The following is a 23,188-nucleotide window of genomic DNA, read 5'->3' on the forward strand; positions in this document are numbered from 1 at the left end:
TTGTATGGACCAGTGAATGTTTTGATTAATAAAACATGCTTTAGAATGGCTTACAATGTTTGCGATTGATTGTGGTTCAGCATGGTGACCAGCCTGATTGTCAGTACAGAGAGAAAGCCGGGTGTGGGATTGTTTGGGGAATAGGGAATTGGAATTGTGCTCATTGGTACTATAGCAAAATGAGCAAATCATGGACAGCCAAGCTGGAAAGAGAATGTAAAACAAAAACAGAAATGTCTAGTACACTGTAAACTACAGCAAGTCTGACAGCACCTGCCTGGAGAGATCAGAGTTAATGTTTCAGGTCCAGTGATCCTTCTTCAGAACTGATGACTCCACTGATGTTGCCAGACCTGCTGAGATTTTCCAGCAATTTCTGTTTTCTTTTCAGGTTTCCAGCCTCTTGTAGTTCTTTCAGTTTTTGAAAAGACAATGTATTGGCTTTATCTTTCTTTCCCCACCTCCTCAGCTATTCATTATCTACCTGGTGGTAGCAGTTTGGACTATAGATTATCAACTGTGCAGGATATAGAATATAAAAACTAAACATGGCAAATGCTCCTGCAAGTATTATAGGAATTCTCTGGACCTGTCCAGGCAGTGGAAGTGTTTCATGAGTGCACCAGAAGTCTGTTTGATGAAGTTTTGATGTGCACGGGAATCATACCGAAAGTGATCAGTGAATAGTCCTTGGTAACAGAGCTTCCTTCCAGCATAAATACAAATGGAACAATGAATTTGCACAATTAACAGTATCACTAACACCGCCAACAATCTGAGCATTCACCTGATGGATGTGCTGAGTATGGTCACACACTAACTGTGTGTATAGACAATGGAACCTCTGCCATTCCAATAGATCTAACAATAAATGGGAAAATCCAAGTGTGTGTAGTCAATAACCTCCTACATCATGAGGAAGCCTGCTATCTTGGCAGCACCCCGTGTTCACTCTGCCTTTTGGGCCAGTTAGCTCAGTTTGCTGGAATGCTAGTTTGCAAAGCAGAGTGAGCCAACAGCATGGGTTCAATTCCTGCACCAACTGAGTTTACCATGAAGGACTTTCCTTCTTAATCTCTTTCCCCGCCTGAGGTGTGGTGACCCTTGGGTTAAACCACCACCAGTCACCTGTCTCTAATGAGGAGCAGCCCCTACTTTCAAGTAAGAATATGGCAACTTTATTTTTATTGCAGCTTCTTCTCTTTGTCCAGAGAAGACATTTCTAAAGCCATCTCATAGCAAAAAGAACCTCCTGAAATGGACAAGTTGGGGGAAGTGAGGGATGCTGCCTTCTCCAGCATCCAGTAATGGGTCAAAAATTATAGCTGGTGTTAAATTAGTACTAAATGCCAATTGAATTCATTGTCTGCCCACTTTCACATGTGCACATAATGCCCACTCTAATGCCATCACCATTATGGTATCCGCCATGGACAATGTTGGAAGTGCATTGTGTAGACAACATTTTGCAACCAAAATGAAATCCTGATGGAAGAACAGGCAATCTCTATTCAATTTTCTTCTACCTTTGACGAAATTTACATAGATTGAGAATATGCTGAGAACTCCTCTTGCTCCACTGTTGTAAACTTTGCTGAAAGTCTATAAAACCGAAAGAGGTTTCCACTGCACTTCTGGCAAAATTATAACAAGCAGACTGGAACCGCTGTGAAGAAATTCCATTTATTAATGTTTGATGGCTAGATCTAAGTTTTAATTTCTTACCTTTGGCATGAGTAAATTTATCTGCTTAAATGGAAGTTTATTTGTACTTCAATTGTATTATTTAACGTTAATTTTATACATTATTTTGGTGATAATTACTTCAATTGTTTTCATTTCGCTAAAGTCAGTGGTGAAAGCAAATCACTGACAAAATAAATCAAAACTGAATTTGATATTGAGTTTATCTCACTGACAACTTATTTAATTTGAAAATGTTATATTTGAGTGTTCATAAACTAGTAGCAATGTTAAATTAGCAAAACAATATCATTTCTAGCAGTGCTTACTGTATACTTTGTGAAGTAAAAGTGGATGATTGTGTTCCTTCTGTTATAAAGAAGCCAGGTTCATAAAATAAAATGGCAGGATTCATAATCTTTCTTAACATGTAACAGAAAGTCTACCTGTCATGAGTGGTGGCTGGTGCTGAAAGGGAGTGTCTTTCCGCCGTGGTTTCAAAGTTTGCTCATCTGTGTCTGTTTCTGTCTGTTGCTGCTGTGAACTCCTTGAGAACGAATGAGGCATCTCATCATTACATTTAAGGGGAACTACCTGTTCTGTTCCTGTAACTGTGATAGAAATAACTGTTCAAAGCCATGTGATGGAGCAGTCACTACAATAACAACTCATTTTCTCGATACTGAATTACAAATAATATTGTACGTCTGCTTCAGTAAGTTCTGACTGGTGCAGGAAAAGCAGTTTTCCTTTAGGCAGACCAGTGATTGTTCTTCAAACAAAGGTTCATAACCGAATTCGCCATCAAGATATGCTACTGGCAGAAAAAAAATCATTGCCTATCCCCTTCAGAGGGTTCAGTTCTTTCCTTACTTATTAAGATTGTTGCAATGTGTTCAGTCCAGTCACTTCAAGAGTTTCTGCATAAGGCTCAGTGATTCAACTCTCCCTATTGAAAGGAGAAAATTTCTTCCTGTTCTGTTAGAATATGATCAATAACCAAAATAATTAATGTGACTTTCTTTTTATTCTTGAGCTTCCTGACCCATTTCCCTCCTCACTACTATTTCTCGGTCTACCAAGTGAACTTCAGAAATTGTCAGGGTGCTGTGTCCTACAGAGACATGCCCACTTAGGTATGAGAAAAATGCAGCCTTTTGTGAAGAGCATTTTTTTGAAGCCTTTTTCATCATTGTTCAGATAAGTGAACAAAAAAAAATCTCTCTTAGCAACTGCATTCATTCAGCGATATCCATTTGCACAAAAGAACTGCAATCAGCTGATGGATGTGGGAGGACCCACCCACTCATGTCAGACATTCCTTCGGGATTTTCAAGTGGTGGTTGATAATTGCACAGAGCTATAGCTCTGCTGAGGTTATAACTCCTGCCTGTAATGTACCAGGACCTTAAAAGGACCTCATGAAGTTGGGCCACTGACAATGTATGACAACAATACTCAAGTGGCTTTTCTGCATAATACATATAATACTCTCAGCTTCCTTTGTGATTTTAACACTATGAGGTTTGTAAGATTGTTATGTCTTGTGACTTTTTCTTTACTTCAGAGTCATGAGATCTGTTCTAAAATCTGCCTGATAATCAGACTGGATGCACAGGTTTGTTAGATATTAAAGGGCCCAGATTGTTTTATTGGGAAGAGGGTACAAAGTGTTATACTTGCAGACAATGGAAGCATGCTGTGTGTTAATAATAATTGAGTCTCCAAAGTTTCAGAATGGTTTTGAGAATGTCAGGTTATAAGCAGGTTTGCATTAACTGTCAATTTACTTCCATGATACCTAAAAGGTATCTGGATGGGTAGATGAATAAAAAAGGTTTAGAGGGATATTGGCCAAGTGCTGGCAAATGGGACTAGATTATTTTAGGACATCTGGATGGCATGGATGAGTTGGTTGGAAGGGTCTGTTTCCATGCTGTACAACTCTGATAAAAGTGAGCTGGGGTTTCGAGGATAGATTACTAGAATTACAGCCTGGAAACAAAACCCATGTTAATTCACATTTTCATGGAGGTGGGCCTTGAGGCAGCCTTTGTTCAAACATTGTCAAAAGAGCTGAACCTCAGAGGTGAGGTGAGGTGAGGTGAGAGTAACTGCACTTGATATCAAGGCTGCATTTGTTGTGGCATCAAGGAGCCTGAACAAAAGTTGAGTCAATGGGAAAGAGAAGGAAAACTCTCCATTGGTTAGAATCGTACCCAGCACAAATAAAGGTAGTTGCAGTTACTGGAGGTCATTAACCCAATCCCAGGACATCACTGCAGTAGTGCCTTAGGTTATGTTCTAGGGCCAACCGTCTTCATCTGCTTCAAAGACATGCTCTCCATTACAAAGGGCATGGAAGAGACAGAATGTGGGGAAATAGGTGGTGACATCTTGAAAAATGTTTATATTGCAGAGGAGGAGGTGCTGAATGTCTTGAAATGCATAAAGGTGAATAAATCCCCAGGACATGATCAGGTGTACCCTAGAACTCTGTGGAAAGCTAGGGAAGTGATTGCTGAGCCCTTTGCTGAGATATTTGGATTATCGATAGTCACAGGCGAGGTGCCAGAAGATTGGAGGTTGGCTAACTTGATGCCACTATTTAATAAAAGGTGGCAAGGAAAATTCAGGGGACTACAGACCGGTGAGCCTGATGTCAGTGGTGGGCAAGTTGTTGGAGGGAATCCTGAGGGACAGGATGTACATGTATTTGGAAAGGCAAGGACTGATTAGGGATGGTCAACATGGCTTTATGCATAGGAGATCATGTCTCACTAACTTTGTTGAGTTTTATTTTGAAGACTTAACAAAGAAGATTGATGAGGGCAGAGCAGTAGATGTGATCTATATGGACTTCAGTAAGGCGTTCGACAAGGTTCTTCATGGTAGACTGGTTAGCAAGGTTAGACGTCATGGATTACAGAGAGAACTATGCATATGGCTACAGAACTGGCTTGAAGGCAGAAGATAGAGGGTGGTGGTGAAGGGATGCTTTTCAGACTGGAGGTCTGTGATCATTTGTGTGCCACAAGACCGCTGCTTTTAATCATTTATATAAATGATTTGCATGCAAACATAGGAGGTATAGTTAGTAAGTTTACAGGTGACACCAAAATTGGAGGCGTAGCGGATAGTGAAGAAAGTTACCTCAGACTACAATGGGACCTTGATTGGATGGGCGAATGGGCCAAGGAGTGGCAGATGGAGCTTAATTTAGATAAATGTGATGTGCTGCATTTTGGAAAGGCAAATCAGAGCAGGATTTATACACTTAATGATAGGTCCTAGGAAGTGTTTCTGAACAAAGAGACTTTGGAGTGCAGGTTCATAGTTCCTTGAATGTGGAGTCACAGGTAGATTGGATAGTGAAGAAGGTGTTCAGTATGCTTTCCTTTATTGGTCCGTGCATTGAGTGGTCATGTTGCAGTTCTGGTCTCCCTCCTTTGGAAGGATGTAGTGAAATTTGAAAGGGTTCAGAATGATTTATAAGGATGTTGCTAGGGTTGGAGAGTTTCAGGTATAGGGAGAGGCTGAATAGGCTGGGGCTGTTTTCCCTGGAGCATCAGATGCTGAGGGGTGACCTTTTGGAGGTTTATGAAATCATGAGGGGCATTGATAGACAAGGTAAATAGACAAGGTCTTTTCCATGTGTTGGGGGGAGTCCAGAAATATAGGGCATAGGTTTATAGTGAGATGGGAAAGATTTAAAATGGATCTAAGGGGCAGTTATTTCATGCAAAGTGTGGTGCAGGTATGGAGTGAGCTGCCAGAGGAAATGGTAGAGGCTGGTACAATGACAACATTTAAAAGGCGTCTGGATGGGTACATGAATAGGAAGGGTTTAGAGGGATATGGGCCAAGTGCTGGCAAATGGGACTATGTCAATTTAGGATATCTTGTTGGCAAGTTGGACTGAAGGGTCTATTTCCATGCTGTACATCTCTATGACTCAAAGTGGGAATATTCACTGATGATTGGACAATGTTCAGCACCACTGTGATTTCTCAGGCACTGAAGCAACTCATATGAGTTTGCAACAAGACCTGGACAATATCCAGGATGGGCCAATATTCACACCACACAGGTGGCAGACAATGACCATCTCGCATCAGAAAGAAGCTCATAATAGGCCCCTGATTTTCAATGGTGTTACTATTACTAAATCCTCCACAATCACAGTCTGGTGGTTACTATTGCCTCAAAACTGAACTGAACTGGCCAAGTAAATACAGCTGTCACTAGAACAGATCAGAGTCTGGAAATTTTATGGTAGCTGCCTCACCTCCTTCCTGCATTCCTAAAGCCTGCCCACTATCTATGTGGCACAACTGATGAGCGTGATAGAATGTTTGCTGGAACCACTTGCTAGGATGAATGCAGTTCCAATCACAATAAAGAGACTTGATTCCATTCAGGACAAATTACCTGTTAGATGGGCATCTCATTCTCCATCTTCTATAGACAATCTCTACACCACCAACATATAGTTGGTACACACTGCTACCACTGTAAGATGCACTACAGCAATTCACAAAGATTCATTTGTCAGGACTTTCCAAACTGACAACCTCAATCATCTATAAGTACAGGGGCAGCAAATATATGGGAACACCCTCAGGCCATACGCTATCCTGACCTGCAAAACAAATATATTGCTGTTCCTTCATTCTCACTCAGTCAACATCCTCGAACTCATTTCTTTACAGCACTGTGTATCAACACCCCAAGGATTGCAGGGGTTCCAAAAGACATCCCAACACTAACATCTCATGGGCAATTAGGCATGTGCAATAAATGCTGGCTTATCCAGAGATACCTACATACCATGAACAAACGAGGAAAAAATATGAGCTTCAAAGATATTCTGAAATTTTCCAATTCAGTCAGTCTGCCTGGATCTGGGAGAGAGTGAGCTGTTAGAAGCCAAAAACCTCCAAGATTCACTGCATGGGAATGCAGTTGGGGTTCACACTTGGACTGAAAAGATCAAAATCATGTGGTTTGAAACAAGTCTAGAAGACCTGATTAGCTAGACTAGAGGGAAAGTTGAAGAAAAAAAATCTCTCATTGTGAAATACAGCTTTGGGCTTAACAATTACCTGGCGGGAAGGAAAGTAAGTAAATCCATGGGGTGGGATTACTTAAGAGCACCAAGTTGGTGAGACTATGAGCCTGCACATGGTGTCACATTTGTGTGGATAGTCATTAACTTTATCAGGAAGTTACCTTGAAGGTTATTAGCTTTTTAAAGTTAAATTCATCTTTTAGTGAAATATTATTTGTCTGTTAAAGCATGCCTAATTTTATACAGCAAAAGCATACTCCCCTCCTTGGGAGTTGGAATCTGTTTGGACTGGAAAGGTTCTGTTCTGTTGGTTAAAGAATACGTTACCTACAAATACAATATAGAGCAAATAGATGTTTCAGTCTAACTGTTACAATAAAAGTTTCATAATTTGACTTGTACTATTATGATCATGATGTGAAAATCACATATGGTATTTGGATAAAGTACAGTAAGATACATTCTTTAGGCAGTCAATTAACATGTGATGCAAGATCAGGTACCACATGTAACAGCTGTAAGGCATAGTCTTCATTGAAGTCTCTTAAATCTTTATTAACATTTAATTCCTGAGGTTGAGGCTGTTCTTTCAGGCAAAGATGACACACAACATCATCCTCTTCAACTATCAACTGTAAGTTTGAATTTTACAAACAAAATCAGTCTCCACGGAGATTGTAACAACCAGAGCAAAATCATTTAAAGTTTCTTCAAAGCTTGTATCCATTTTGCCTGCGGCTGAAAAACCTCAATTTGATAATCTTCTGTGATTAACCCTGTACTTTGCAAAAGCTTCCATTTGTGAGATATCCAAACTGAAACCAGAGAGAATTCTAGAAAAAAAAAAGTGTCATTGGAATTCCTGATGATTTGATCAAGAACTAAGAAGTTAGATTGCAACTGTGATGAAAGTTCAAAAATATAGCTGACTGATGCATGTTGTGTTTTAATCTGTTTTACAATAGCAGGATATAGTAATAGAACACAGAATCGAAACATGGATATTCAAAAATTTCATAGAATCATAGAATTCCTACAACGAGGAAGCAGGCCACTTAGTCCATTAAATCCACACTAACTCTCCGAAGAGCATCCCATCCGCACTCCTACCTTATCCCTGTAACCCTGCATTTCCCATGGCCAATCCACCCAGCCTGCACATTCCTGGACCCTATGGATAATTTAGTATGGGCAATCCAGCTAACCTGCATATCTCTGAACTGTGGGAGAAAACCCGAGCACCTGACGGAAACTTATGCACTCACGGGGAGAATTTGCAAATTCCACACAGACAGTCACCCAAGCTCCTTGGCATGTTGTTAATTGATTATTTGATTGAAAAAGAACTGGAAGGCAATGACCTCATGACTGCTGGGGCCAGAATGAGAGGATTTGTTGATGTGCACATTATTTGTGTAAACCATATGGAAGCAACTCAGATGGTATTCAGCTGTTGGTGAAAGTGACGCGAGGGGCAAATCCATTGGGTGGGAAAAGTTCTTATCTCTAAGCACCAAGTTGGTGAGACTGCACTTGATGTCACATTTATGTGAGCAGTCATTAACTTTATCAGAAGGGTATCTTGAGGGTTATTAGCTATTTAAGGTTAATTTCATGTATTAAGTTAAATACTATTTGTCTTTTAATGCATGTTTAATATTATACTGAAAATGTTTTAAAAAGTGGCCTCTTGCCCATTGATTCCTTTCTTAGACTTATTTGGCATTTCTTTCCTTTCAGGGCATTGATATCTGTAGGAATGATAACACTTTGGCAAATAAATTTCTCTAAAGTCAAATGCTGCTTTTGTTTAACTCTGAGAAACAAACCTCCCAGTGGTATTATTGTTTTATCCTTCATGGCTAAGGAACCATTGTTGTGATATTCCAGTTTGAATAGAGTCATAGAGTCATACAGTATAGAAACAGGCTCTTCAGCCCACCTTGTCCATGCTAACTAACGAGCACTAAACTGCACTTATCCCATTTATTTGCACTTGGTCCATAGCCTAGAATGCCCTGGAATTTTAAATGCTCATATTGTTGTCAATCTATTTGCCTCAGATTGTAACAGGGTTGATTGCTGAATGGTGCTTCATTTACATGTCATACATTTGTAATATTTCTAAGATATATTTATGCTTTGTCACGTGGGTTTCCCCCTTTCAAATACAGCTCATGGTTAAATTGGACCATTCCTTCTGGTAGCCTTTCACCATCCTTTGTCAAACTGTAACTATTTTTTCTCAATATTTTGTCCAATTTGGTATTCTTTTACCTGGTGGCACCTTTATTTTGTGGATGATGCCTTGCCTGACGCCAACTATATTAGTACAATTAGATTCTTTCCTGTAAGTGCTGAGCACGTATTATTTACAACAATACACAAAATTAAATGCCAAACAATAACACTTTGCATTGAAATATGGCGTTTAAATTTATTTGGTTATTACTAGGTCCTTACTTATTTCCAATGCCCCACACTAGTCATTCTTTCACAGTGTTGCTTGAGGGAAATCATCACAAAAAACAGTATTTCAGGATAAGTAGAGTTAGTGGTTAGGGGACAAATTACACCAAAGTGGAGGTGGGTAGCAGGAACAGGACAAAGGTTGGGAAAGCAAAGATGGAAGAGGAAGGAATGGGATGCAAAGGCCAGGAGAGAAAAGACAAGAGAAGAAGGGATGGAGAAGGGAGGAATGGGAGATAAAGTAGGAGAGGAGAATGAAATCAGAGGAGGGAAAAGGAAAGAAAGAAAAGCTTACATTTACATCATGCAGTTCTCGACCATTGGGCATCTCAAAGTTGTTTGCAGCTGATGTGAAATGTTGCAAAGCGCAGACATGGTGTATTGTAGAAAATGCAGCAGCAAATATGCACACAACAACCTTCCACAAACAGCAATGTGATAATTTGTCAATATAATTCATTTATTTGTGATATTAATAGCTGGATAAATATTGTCCAGAACACCAGGGTGACTCCATTGCTACAAAAAAAAAGTGTCTTGTGTTGTTTTGTTTCTACCTAAGCAGTCAAGTGCAGCATCAGCTTAGTGTCTCCTGTTGAAGCCAGCCCCTCTGACAAGGTACTGTTCCCCAAGTACTAGACTTAAGTGTCAGCCTTGATTATTTATATTCAAATCTGGAGTTTAACCTGAACCCAGAACAGTGTGACTCAAAGGCAAGATTTAACTGAGTTACAGGTCACCCTGTAGAGCAGGAGTATATGAAGGGAGTGGAAGAAGATGGACAAGCAGGAAAAAAAAGGTTGGTGATAGAAATGGAAGAGGAAGAAGAAAGAGAAAGGGAGAGGGAGATAAGGAGATGGAAGAAACAGGTGAGGCAAAAGTGAATGAGAAAGTAGAGAATTGAGAAAGAAAAAGAGGAAAATTAGCTGAGGAATGAGAAAGTTTCTCAGGAAGTGCAGAAAAGTGGAGTATTTTAGCATACTCACTAAGAAAGGGATTGGTGTTAACTAGCCAATGTGGGTTGATTGACCATTTGAGACTCTGGTGAGGATGGATTGCAGGCCAGAGCCATGGGCCATACATTGTACTACATTGTGATAGATACCTAACTATTACTCTCTATTCCTGATGAAGGGCTTTTGCCTGAAACGTCGATTTTCCTGTTCCTCAGATGCTGCCTGACCTGCTGTGCCTTTCCAGCACCACACTAATCTAGACTCTGGTTTCTTGTTTTTACCTAACTATTACTGTCAACTGCAAGTTGTTCCGAGTGAACAAACAATGAGCATCAATGGGGGTATTGGTAATTGGTGGACCGTTACCCTAGCTCAATATCATGGCAGTTAGAGAGATATTCATAGTTGCTAGAGGACAGGAATGTGGTTGCTGGATTGTGATGGAGGAGGGGTGGATGTGGATGGTGCTACAGAAGGTTGGGGTTTAACAAATTAGCAATATGCTGATAGGCTTTTAATACCTCCAGTTGGGAAAGGGATTATGTCCCCAGCCACTGTCTTGATGGGCTGAGGCAGGATTGTGGTGGCGCTGATAGGTAAGCTTGTGATGCTCAGCTTCACTCAGACTGGGGAAACAATTTCGACAAGATGGTGGGGCAAGGCTATTTGTGGCAATAGCTTCCTAGTTAATAAAAGCTTCCTAGTTAATAAAATATTTCTGATGTTTAGTTAATTTTCTCTTTTGATTCTTTCGTTGGCTGTGAGTAATACTGGCTGGGTCAGTATTTGCTGTCCATCCAAAACTGCCCTTAAGCAGATGGTAATGAACTACCTTCCTGAATTCCTCACTGACCTTTAGGCGGTTGAAGTATTGAAAACTGTCACAGATATACCTGAAGCATGTCTTGTACTTTTGGAATCTGGAATGAGCTTCCATTTCTAGTTCCTGACACCTGATTTAAAACTCAGTCTCAAAAACATTTAAAGAATGACATCAATATGACCAATGAGCAGCCTGCAAACAGCATTACTTCAGAAAAGACCTGCAGGAGCATATGGAAAAGTTTTAAAAAGACATAATTGAATGTGGGAAGCAGGATGAAACTACCCTGACAGGGAAAGGCAATTATTTAGAGTGTTGCCTTAAAACAGTGACATGATATTCCCTTGCCCAAAGCTAAGCATTCGTTGCTGCACTACATTTGTCTTTTTAATGTTATTGAACTTCCTGTTCTGTTCAGTTAAAGATGCCTTTGTACAAGATAGAGGCAGAACATTTAACTCCTTCCCAGACTTCCTTGTAGATAGTTTTAAATGGATTTTGCCTTAGGACAGAACCTGACAAGACATTTTAAATGCATTTTGAAATAGAATATGCAAAAGAAAACTTCATTTAGAAGCAGGGTAATGATAATGTAGGAACCAATGTTAGCCAAACTGAACTGAATCCCATCCTTCAACATTTGACTTAATTCCTGTTCCTGTAAATATTTTACGATATCGTTATAAAATGAGAAGCTGCAAGTTTGTGACTATATGGGTATTATACCCTGGCATTACCTTTGTAAAGGATTATTTCCTACATTTTTTCAGCTTATCAAAATGTGATGAAGAATATACCAGATCAAATCTGATGATTTTATCACAAGATGAACAAAAGATCTCAGTGGGACCAACCACGTTTTGATAGAACTGAATTCTGAGGTTTGCTTGAACTACAGAACATTGCTAGAAAGTGGAAAATTGGGACAGTAAATTAAGTCAAATTTGCTTTACAAGCAGGTAGGAAAGGTTTTTTATTTCATAATTTTGTAGTCACTTTTAGAAGTAAAATTCTGCAATGTTGGAAATCTGAAATTCAAACAAGAAATGTGAAAATACTTAATGGGTCAGGCAGCATGTGAGAGGAGAAATAACATTTATGTTTCAGGTTGATGATCTTTTATTGCAATGTCAGAGTTTCAACAGGTTTTCATGAAAAACAGAGGCGTGGAAGTAGGGAGGAGAGTGAAGGGGAAGGCTTGTGATAGTCTGGAAGGAAAGAGAGAGAGAGAGAGATTGATTGGCTAAAAGTTGTGATGGCAAAAGGGGGGTGGTTAAGGGATAACTAAAGAAACAAAAGATGAGTTTAAAAGTGGTGTAAATGGTGATGGCAGGATCATTACGAACAGCTTTACCTGCAAAGAAAATGTGACATGATCATGATCTGAAATTATTGACTTTAATTTTCTTTTCAGAGGATTGTAAAGGGCTGTTCTTCAACTTCATCAGAGGGGATGTAGGACAGAATGCTTGCCAGATTCTCTTCAGTTCAGGATTCACTTCCTTTGATTGATAGGACACTTGACTATGTCTGTCCCATTTCCTGAAGTTCTGTTATCACTCCTTCCCCTCCCTTCCAAAAGCACAATAGATTACTTCTGTCCTCATCTTCCATTCTGCCAGCCTCTACACTCACTGTATCATCTAGCCTCAATTCCAGCACCTGTAGCACAGAACCAAAACCAAACATATCTTCCTCTCCCCTTTCACACTGTGGAGAGACCATTCAAATGCTCCAACTGTGAATTCCAAAAGGACCATTCCTTCCTGGCCTGTCCTCAATTACCTCTAGAATGGCTCTCCTTCCAATAACACCTTCTCATGCAAGTGCGGCATATGCAACATCTGCCCTTTTACCTGCTTTCAATCTGTTGAAAGCTAGAAACACACCTTTCAGGTGAAACAATGGAACAATTGTGCCTTCTTTCAATTTACTATACTGTATTCACTGCCCTTGATGTGGCCTGGCAGAGACCAAACTAAGACTGGACATTGGTTTTGTAAATACTTCTGCTGAGTCGATAAACTTGAATTAGAATTTCCAGTTGCCTAACTTTTAATTCTAGTCATTCTCTGACTTCTCTATCTTCAACCTCTAGCAGTGTTCCAATAAAACAATAAATCCAATAAAATGCATGAAACACCGCTCCCTGTTCCCTCTAAGCCATACATGATTCAGGCTAGGAAACATAGCATCATTCCTTCACTGTCACTGGGTTAAGTGGAACTCATTTCTGAATAATACCATGGGTGTATAGTAGCCACTTTACCATCTTTTGAATGCAACATAAAGTTCAACAATTTCAGATCATGACCTCTGGTTCCTGTGTATTTTGGGCAGTGGCTATTAGTCATGATTCTGCTTATACAATTCACACTTCCTTTAGACTTTCCTTAGGCCATGGACATTCTCGCACAGCACTTAATTGCAGAGATGGTAAAAAAGGGACAAGATTCCCTACGGGGAAACCTAGTCTGGAAGGAAAGACTTGCCACTTCCAGGGAATCATACTCCCATCTGCATTGCTTTCACCAATGTTGAAGAGATCATGTTGAGAGCAGCAAATTCAAGAATAAAGTTATAAAGAAAACAATTTATTTCAGATTTTTAGTATCCACAATACCTTCAATAAAATGAGCATTAATCCTCTAGAAAGTGAGACTGGGTAATTAACATTGATGAATAAGGAAATATGAGAGACTCTGAATAAATACTTTGCAGCTGTCTTCAGAGTAGAAGACGTGAAAATATCCCAACAATAGGGGACAAACAAGGCTCAAAAGGGAGGGAAGAATTTGAATTAATCATGATTACTTAAGCAAAAGCATATGGAAAATTAATGGGACTAAGGACAGAAAAGTTTTGTGGATTGCATTCACCCTCAGGGCTTGAAAGATATGTTTGCAGAGATAATGGATGAATTGGCTGAAAAATTCATTTGATTCTGGAAATATGCCAGCAGATTGGAAAACCGTTAATGTAGCACCACTTCAAGAATAGGGTTAGACAGAAAACAGGAAACTACACCCAGTTAATCTAATATCTGTCATTCAGGAAATCTGAAAATCCATGAAATGAAGCATCCTTCCAAATCAATCACGGAACTTACTGCAATATTTAGAAAACCATAATATAATCAGGCAGACACAATGTGCTTTTGTGAAAGGGATATCATATTTGTCAAATTTATTAAGGTTCTTTAACGATATAAAAGTATGGCAGATAAAGGGATACCAGTGGATGTAGTGTACCTAGATTTCCAAAGACATTTGATAAGTTACCACATTAAAAAAGTTATGTACAAGGTAGGAGCTCATGATGTTTGCAGAGCTATATTAGTATGGATAAAGGACTAGCTAACTTAACAGGAAACAGAATCAGAATAAATGAGTCATTTTCAAGTTGGCAAACTATAACTAGAGGCATGTCATAAGGATCAGTGGTCTCGTCTATTTATGATCTATGCTAGTGATTTGGATGAATACATCATCTGCATCACAGCCAAATTCACTAATGATGAAAAGATAGGTGGGAAAGCAGGTTGCAAGGAATATACAAAAACAGTTGTCCAGAGATTATTGGTAGTGTAAATGAGTGGGCAAAAATTTGGCAGATGGAACTTATTTGCAAAAATGTGACATTGTCCACTTTGGCAGGAAAAATAGACAAAATTATTACGTAAAAGCTTTGAAACTATAATAAGCTGCAGAACAGAGGGATCTATGTATCCATGTACATTAACCACAAAAAGTCAACATACAGGTGCAGCAAGTAGTCAGGAAGGCAAATCGTTGGCCATCCTCACAAGTCACATGGTGTATAAAAGCAGGGATATCTTCCTACAAATGCCCAGGACCTTGCAGATACCACACCTAAAATACTATATACAGTTCTGGTTACCTTATCTTAAGAAGGATATTTTTCCATTGGAAGTAGTCCCAAGAAAGTTGACAGGTCTAATTTCTGGGATGAATGGATTGTCTTATGAGGAAAGGATGGGCCTCATAAGGTTGGACCTCAACTCACTGAGTTTAGATGCATGAAAGGTGATTTTGTAAAAACATAACACCTTCTGGGGTGTCTTGACAATGTACTTGCTGGGAGAGTGTTTCCTCTCCTGACAGATTCAAGAATTTGAGGGCACAGTTTATAAGTAAAGGGTTTCCCATTTAAGATGGAGTTGAGGAGGAGTTTCTTCTCTTAAAGAGTCATTAGTCCTTGAAATGATTTTCGACAGGAAATATTGGAGACTGAATCTTTGAAGATGGCATGAAACATTACAGGGAGAAGGCAGGAAAGATGGAGTTAAACCTCAATCAGAACAACCATGACCTTATTCAATGGCAGAGTGGGTCTAATAGGACATTTAGTCTATTCCTGTTGCAATTTCTTATATTCTTATGATTGCTTCTGGTTACTTAATCTCTGCTACCTTCCACACAATCACAGATCTTCCTTTTTGTCCTATCTGCTCTTCCACCTACCCCTACCCCTCTCTGACCCCACCATAAAGCAGAAACAGAAATTACTACAGAAACTCAGCAGCTCTGGCAGCATTTATGTCCAGTGACCATCTCTTTAGCTTTATCCATTGAAAGGTGACATATTTAAAATAATATTAACTCTGTTTCTCTCTCCACAGACACTGCCTGACCTGCCAAATATTTACTGCATTTTCCATTTTTCAGATTTTCAGCATCTTCAGTATTATGCTTTTTATTTGAATGAATGTGAGAATTAGAGGATTAATTTGCATGTTACTTCATCGAGTTGGAGGTGAATGTTATGAAACGTAACAAATTTTTGGTGAGCTATGAGCACTGACCCACTGGCAGCCATCTCACTGATGAGGGAAAGAGGGAGTGGGAGATTATGAAATATACCCCATTGACCTTTCTTTCTTCATTATTTCTTGATAAGTTGTTCAAGATGCCAATTTCCTACACTCTGCATAACTGTTTGTGAACAGATAAGATTTGCTGTGCTGATACAGGATTTGGAATAAAGAATGACAGAAACCTTTAAACAGCATCTTATGTTATATTCCAAAACTTTGCAAAACAGGAGGTGCTGTACAATCCTTTTCTTAGTCAGTGGAATAGGCCACATTGTATTTGATGTTGATTGTGTTAAAGTAGCGTTATGATTTAATAAGGGAAAAGCAAGCTAGTTATATTGGACAGTCTAAAAGGGATAGACATTGAATTAATTTCCAATACTCCTACTTTTCCCATGATAAAAAATATGTAACTAGATGAAAAAAAACTAATAATTTTTAGGTGTCATCTTTACTGAGAATTAAATGCTGAAATGTACCTCTTCTACATAAACTAATCGAACATGAAATATACTTATACGAAGCTACACCTCCACCAGACAAATATATTTTTGCATTAAGATACTTTGTCATAATTTTGAACATTATATTTGTCTGAAAACACTTTATTAAATTCCTTGTTGGTAACAAATTCTAAAATCATCGGTGTGGAAAATCTTGCTTCAAAAGATACAATTACTATGAACTTCATTAAAAAGTCCTGTTAGTTTCTCAGAAAAACCCAAAGATTTAATGAAACACTGTAACATTATTGATCTGTATGATTGAATCATAGTTCTGTATGCCATTCACTAGTATGAATCAGTGGGATTTCCATTTTGTTACATAATGAGATAACTAAGTATGAAAGTTTACCTGAATCAGTATGCATACAGACTTGTTTCTAGGTTCCTACCAGTATTTCTTGTCCTGCTCCACGTACAGTCAAAAGCTCAATTTTTAAGACATATGCATTAACCTATACTGTGATATGATGTTACTCTTGGAATGACTTAGTGCAGCTGAGGCAGCTCTTGAGAAACAAGATTGTAAGAGATAAAAGAAAATTATTGCGGATTGTAAGAGATCTGGATGAGTTCTAGATACCAATAGTATGATTCATTGACTGGTAGTAAGTGCCTCAGTAAGCTAACTTACATAAGCAGAGCTCACTTGTCCAAGATCATCATACAGTTAAACCAGAGAGATTGTGTCTACCATGATTAATTGATTAGTAACTATTGCTTCTAGTCTTGTTGTAGATAGTCAGTTATAAACAGTTAATATCTGAAAATAAATGTTAATTACTCATTATGATTGGTTTCATACTCAAGCTTGACAACATTAACTAGAACTACGAACTAGACAGACATGATTAGTCAGATTTAAGTGCCAAGACTTTAAATATATTGATTTGAAATGATGCCAGAACATTATCAATATATGCAAAGACATTCTGTTCCTAAGATAATAAAAATAACATTATGGTTTTAAAGCTTGGCAGGAGATACCTGCTGACAACAAAAGCAAAAAATTGCTTTCAAATAATTCTGGTAATATACTTTAAAGGTATCACTAAACATTCCTAATAAACCCTTGAGGAATTGAAAATTATTTCATTGGCATTGCGATTCATTCACTTATAATTGAAAAGAAAATCACTGGTTCTAAGGCATCGGCAAAGTGGGGATGGTCTGAATGCAAGTCCAAACCCCTTTCGTCCTCAGCTTTCACCTTAAAGTGGAATATTTCAATCACTTCATGTGCCATTGTAACCATGTTTTTAGTCTCAATCTTCCTTCATGCACTGATCTTCAAAATATATTTCCAAACAGAGCTTTTATTGAATTTATTGCAGGTAATTGGAAATACAACAAAAAGTTTTGGTCAATTTTTGTATTATGTCTTAAAACAAATGGGGCAATTTTAGTCTACAATAATCACCTTTTCATTGTCAACTGCTTGACCAGTTTACTTCCCAAACCGTGGAGATGAAGATTATTTCCCCAGTTTAAACCTATTTGTAATAATGTCTGCAGTGTAACACATTCATCAGTGAAATTTAATTTGAATCAACTTATTTTTAAAAGATGGTCAGCTGATCTATGACATCTTAAAAAGCATATTAGAGATGTGAGTAATACTCTTCACAGAAAAGTCTTTTTTTTTGCTTTTGACACTGCAACCTGCATAATTCAGCATATTAATTACTTTTAAGGTTTTTATTATAAGAACTGTGGCTGGTGGGGCACTTGGGAAATTTATCTTCAGGATTGTTAAGTTTTAATAATTGCTTCACTTTGATATCCAATAGTCTTCCTGAAATGTAACTTTTATTCTTAAAACTTTGCACAACTAAGAAAAATGAAAAATGTTTGTATAATCAAAAAAGTGAATGCAAACCTTCATTTAGGAACAGGTTGTTCAAAGCATTTGATGATGAAGCACTATTGCAAAACAAGAGACCCCTGTATTCTGATGGCTTAACAGCTACAATGAGAAATGGTCTCAGCTCTATAATGACATGGCCTCTCATGGAATCATCGAGAAATCTGCATGGTGATTACATTTGGTGATGATGGGAGCAATAATTCTAGAACTGCCATTGACTTACCACCAATAGAGCTGTTGCCTGGGTGGTCCTCAGCATTTAGTAGCAGTTTGATGCCTGTTTGGTTGCTGATGTGTTCACAGCAGTTCAGCGGGCCCCAGTCTGTGTCTGCCAAGAAAGCAGGGGCTCCATTGCTGTGACAGCACTCAGTCATCATTGGGCTGAGCTCATCTAGACAGCTGGTGTCACTTTCAGAGTAATCCTGCTCCGGTTGCTCCTGTTTCTGAAGATGGTGCTCCACCAGCAACTGAAGTTCTGCTTCAACAAGAGCACTTCATTTAATAATTAGTTCATGCTATCCATAATGCAGTTACTTGTTTCATTTGTGTAATAAATTAATTTACAGTTGAAGGTCTCTGATAAATTAAACGGTGTTCCTCTAAAATGTGCTGTCAATGCAATTTCTAATAATTTTGCAAGTCAAAAAACTTGCAATTTCTATATTATTGATCAGAAACTTTTTCCCGCCCCCTTGGTTCTGTAAATGAGACTGTCTCCATATAACAGGAGCTTAATCTCTGAAGGCACCTAAAGAAATGAATTACTGATCATTTCAAAGGCCACATGGATGGCTATTTGTTCATATCCAGTTTAATATTTGGCAGTAATTATACATTTAACATGCACAAGTATTGATTGTGCTCTGCTACTGAAAAATTAGCTAAGCAATGGGCTTTGAAAACACCACTTACATTCTATATTGCATGATATAAATGCAATATTTTACTTCTGACTAAAACAATGAACTACTAACTCAAGACACTCACTGAAAATGTAGAAAAAACATTTGCTCTAATACAGTCACTGAACAATCAGGATTAAGAAGCCCTATGCACAACATAGACAGGTTGACATTGTTCTGAGAACTATAATGCAGCCTCTCTCTGAAACTAATGTGCAGATCAATACCATTAGAGACATTGGCATTATGGCCAATTTATTCCAATTTCAAAGGCTTAGGCATATTCTGAATAAAAACTTAATATTATGTTGCTGTGCTGTATGCAACTCGTAAATAATTTCAGGTTAGTATGGAAATTATTGTAAGAATTAGAAATAAGTTAGAATAGTAGCATTTTTGTAACAGATAGCAATGTATACAACCTTCTAAATATCAGTCAAATCCCGATTCCTATTCACAACACCAAACCAGAGTGAATTTGCCTCAAATACGGTCTCAAAATGGCATTATATCTAAATGCATTGTTCTGCAAAGCACATCCTTCTTATTCAGACCAGCTAAAGTATTATCTTCCGATAAAGACCAGTGAATTAATTCAAGCACTGTTTAATTTCTTGGCTCCAAATAGTATCAGAGGTTTGTTACAAAATCTGGACTTTAATAGATACAGTGAAGAAAATACTCATCAGCTGAGCAAAATGTTAATATGCAAAATATTGATCATTCTCATTCATCTTCTGGAACACTCTGTCCAGTCCTTGTCGCTCAGGTATAGGAAGGATATTATCAAGCTAGAGATGGTTCATAAGAGATTTACCAGGATGTGGTTGGGTGAGGAAGGTTTGAGTTATAAAGGAAGGCTGGATAAGCTGGGATGTTTTTTCACTGGAACGTAGGAGTTTGAGAGGTATACTTATAGAAATTTATGAAGTAATGAGAGGTACAGAGACAGTTAATGGTATTGTCTTTTCCCTAGGATGGGGGATCTCAAGACTTGGGGGAATATTTTTAAGGTGAGAAGAGAGAGGTTTAAAAAAGACTTCAGGGGCAATTTTTTTCAACAGAGGGTGGTGGATGTGGGCACAATTACAACGATTAAAAGACATTTGGATATGTACTTGAATAGGAAAGGTTTGGAGGGATATGGGCCAGGAGCAGATGTGTGGGATTAACTTAGTTTGAGATTATTTTTGGCATGATCTGGATGGATCGAAGGGTCTGTTTCCATGTGGTATGACGCCATAACAAAGCTCACTGAATGTCTTGGATTGACTTGAGTTGGCAGGAATACATTCCTTAACTTGTCAACAACTAAAATCATTTGATAAATTTTAATTCACTATTTGTTTAAAGGGGCAGAAGATGCACCCCTCACCTCCTAAGTCAGCAGCCTCCTTAACATGTGCCAGGAACAGGTGAGCATGTGAGGTCCACTCAAATTCAAATCATTTGCAGTACATTATCCCCATGAGGTAACAATCCATTGTGTTAGAATAAAGAAGGAACAATTAGCATTTAGAATGTCTACAATGCAGAAAGCTGACATTCAGGTCATTGAGTCAATATGACTCTCTGAAGAGCATCCCACGCAGATGCTGCCCCCAGCCTATTCCTGTAACCTAACATCTTTCGACTGTGGGGGGAAACTGGAGCACCCAGAGGAAACCCACACAGACACGGGGAGAACATGCAAAATTCACATAGCCATCCAAGGCTGGAATTGAACCCAGGTCCCCAGTACTGTGAGGCAGCAATGCTAACCACTGAGCCAACACGTCACCCAAATTGTATGTATGTTCCACTTTATTGGATCTATTAAATGACCTGAATACTATGAAGAAAATAACCTCATTGAATTTCAATTGTTTATGAAGAGTTTAGCCCTCCTTGATGGTCACAAATTGACAGTTGAGCAGTCAAAGTTGCTGTCATTACTTACCTGCCTTGAAGCAAACAGGCAATCATCATTGCTAATTTTAACCTGTTAAACTGCACAACAACAACAGCATCAACCCAAAGTTGTTGAGGTGGTATATCACTTGTCTATTGTCACCTGGAGCCAGCACAATGTTAACATTAGACTGAAGCTACAAGTTTCCTGTTGGTCCATGCTACTTTGACAGTGGATTGCTTGGCTCCATATACAAACATGGTATGCAAAATTGGCTATCGAATAATGTGCATGCCTCAATACTACTACACTAGAAATTAGACTGAAAAACTTCTGTAAATTCCTGCAACACCACCTAAATATTTTCATATTAATTCTGGAGCATCCACTTAACTCAAATATTGCTAAAATGAGACAAGAGGTTTAAGCTTGCCCAGCCAGGTTTGCTGTGCGATGCTTTTGGTGCATGCTAGAAACTACCTACGCAAATACACGGGACCCTGTTTTATGTAGGCAAAAGGAATTTGTACATACATTGCACCTTCTTCAAATCAAAACAGGCTATGGGGACAGCCAATCTCTGTTGCATTCCTCATGGTAACATTCTGACCGATGATCCACCAAGCTTGCTCTGGGAATTAATATTGATAGGTAACTGTTTTGCTGCATCTCCATGTCAATGCTGGCCCAGCCAATCCCATGTTGTACAAAATCATATCCCTTTATTCTGTTTCTTGCATCCGAGTTCTGGTAGGTGCAAGTCAAAAAGCTTAGCAAGGTTTGAGTTCTATACTACCAAGAAATTATTTGATTTAAGTAACATAAGCAATGGTACATTTTAAAGGTGTTTTCCTTTCCCTATTTTCCCGCTAATTTAGTTCTTCCCTTCTGAACAGCATTGACTCATTGATGAAATACCATACAGTAGGTAGCAGGCACTCAGTGAAACTGCCATTATTATGATTAAGCCCTGCCATTAAAATTCACTCCTTGAGAATCCTATAATTAAAATTCAACTCAAAGTTATTCAGTCTTTAAGAATCACAATGGAGCCTGATCAGACCTCTGCTAATATCTATGCACATGCATGCCCACTGCATATCATAAAGTGTCAGGTAATACCAAATATGAACAGAAGACTGCTTAAGCCAGAATGAGTTAACTATCACTCTGACTTAAATCAGTTAACTCAGCAGGAATCAAATTTTCAAAGTGGAATCTTGCTGCCTTCTGTGTTTGATCTAGTCACTGCCTATTTGAACTTGAGCCTCTAAAATGAATGAACCTCATTTTTTTTATCATGGATATTTAGAGAAAAAAACAAATGTGAAAACCGATTACCTTCAAAATGAAACAATGCTGGTGAAAATTTCAAGGAGAAGTGTTAACGATAATAATAAATTGGCATAATCATTGACCAAGATCCACCTCAAAACTAATCCCAATGCTTACAGTTGCTTATGGACATTAGGAATATCTTAGGTTTGTCTGCTGATCTATGTTATGATTCCAGCCACACATGCTCATTTCTTAGCCCTTGTCCTGCTCCTGATCCAAAGCAATGATGCATGAGCACACTTCCCACAGAAAGACAGTGAGCTTGGGTAAACCAACTGAGGCAGAAAAGTAATGGGTGAATCTACAAATTGACTTACCTAGTCTCAATTTCCTCCTGCAAAGCGGACTATAATAGAATATCATTATATATTCTCTCAAATATTTTGGAGATGTGATTAAGTCCTACTAAATCAACATCAGCCTGTCAGTGATACAAGACAAAGTGTGGAGTCTTAATGAAACAGGAATGCAGTTAGGAGAAAATCTAGGGATAAAGTCTATTTTTTAAAAATCTGTGCCCTTTCTGATCATCATCAATGGGTTATTCTTTCATATTTTGAAGGTTGAAAGAATTGTTGAAGCCAATCGTTGAAGCATGAGAGGGCAGTCCATAAAATGCTTAAACACAAGAGTCTCACTGATGTAAACTCTGAAGGGTAGCTGATAGCATGGCTATTTATAGAATATACTCTTGGCTTCATAAATTCTGCCACCACAAAAAGATCTGAGATTGCTATAGTGTTAGCTATGTAAAGTAACACACTATGAGGTATGACCACATTCTTATCAATATTATCTTACTAACTAGACCATTTACACCATCCCACTCCCAGAAGTGGAACAACACC

General features: G+C 38.4%; 1 protein-coding gene across 3 annotated transcripts in view; it reads right to left on the bottom strand.

Annotated features, from left to right (window-relative positions):
• The window catches only part of ppp1r1c (protein phosphatase 1, regulatory (inhibitor) subunit 1C), a 122,876-nt gene that overhangs the window by 17,843 nt on the left and 81,845 nt on the right, over positions 1-23,188 (bottom strand). The window contains exons 5-6 of one of the 3 annotated variants that reach the window (XM_072579070.1): positions 18,433-18,684; positions 2,130-2,294 (exon numbers count right to left, since the gene is read on the bottom strand). In XM_072579070.1, the coding sequence (XP_072435171.1) occupies positions 2,130-2,294; positions 18,433-18,684 (417 nt within the window). Of the gene's footprint in view, positions 1-2,129; positions 2,295-18,432; positions 18,688-23,188 lie in introns of all 3 variants that reach the window. The other 2 variants (XM_072579069.1, XM_072579071.1) reach the window with 2 other exon arrangements.

The sequence above is a fragment of the Chiloscyllium punctatum genome, chromosome 10 (assembly GCF_047496795.1).
Source record: "Chiloscyllium punctatum isolate Juve2018m chromosome 10, sChiPun1.3, whole genome shotgun sequence".
Lineage (NCBI taxonomy): Eukaryota > Metazoa > Chordata > Chondrichthyes > Orectolobiformes > Hemiscylliidae > Chiloscyllium > Chiloscyllium punctatum.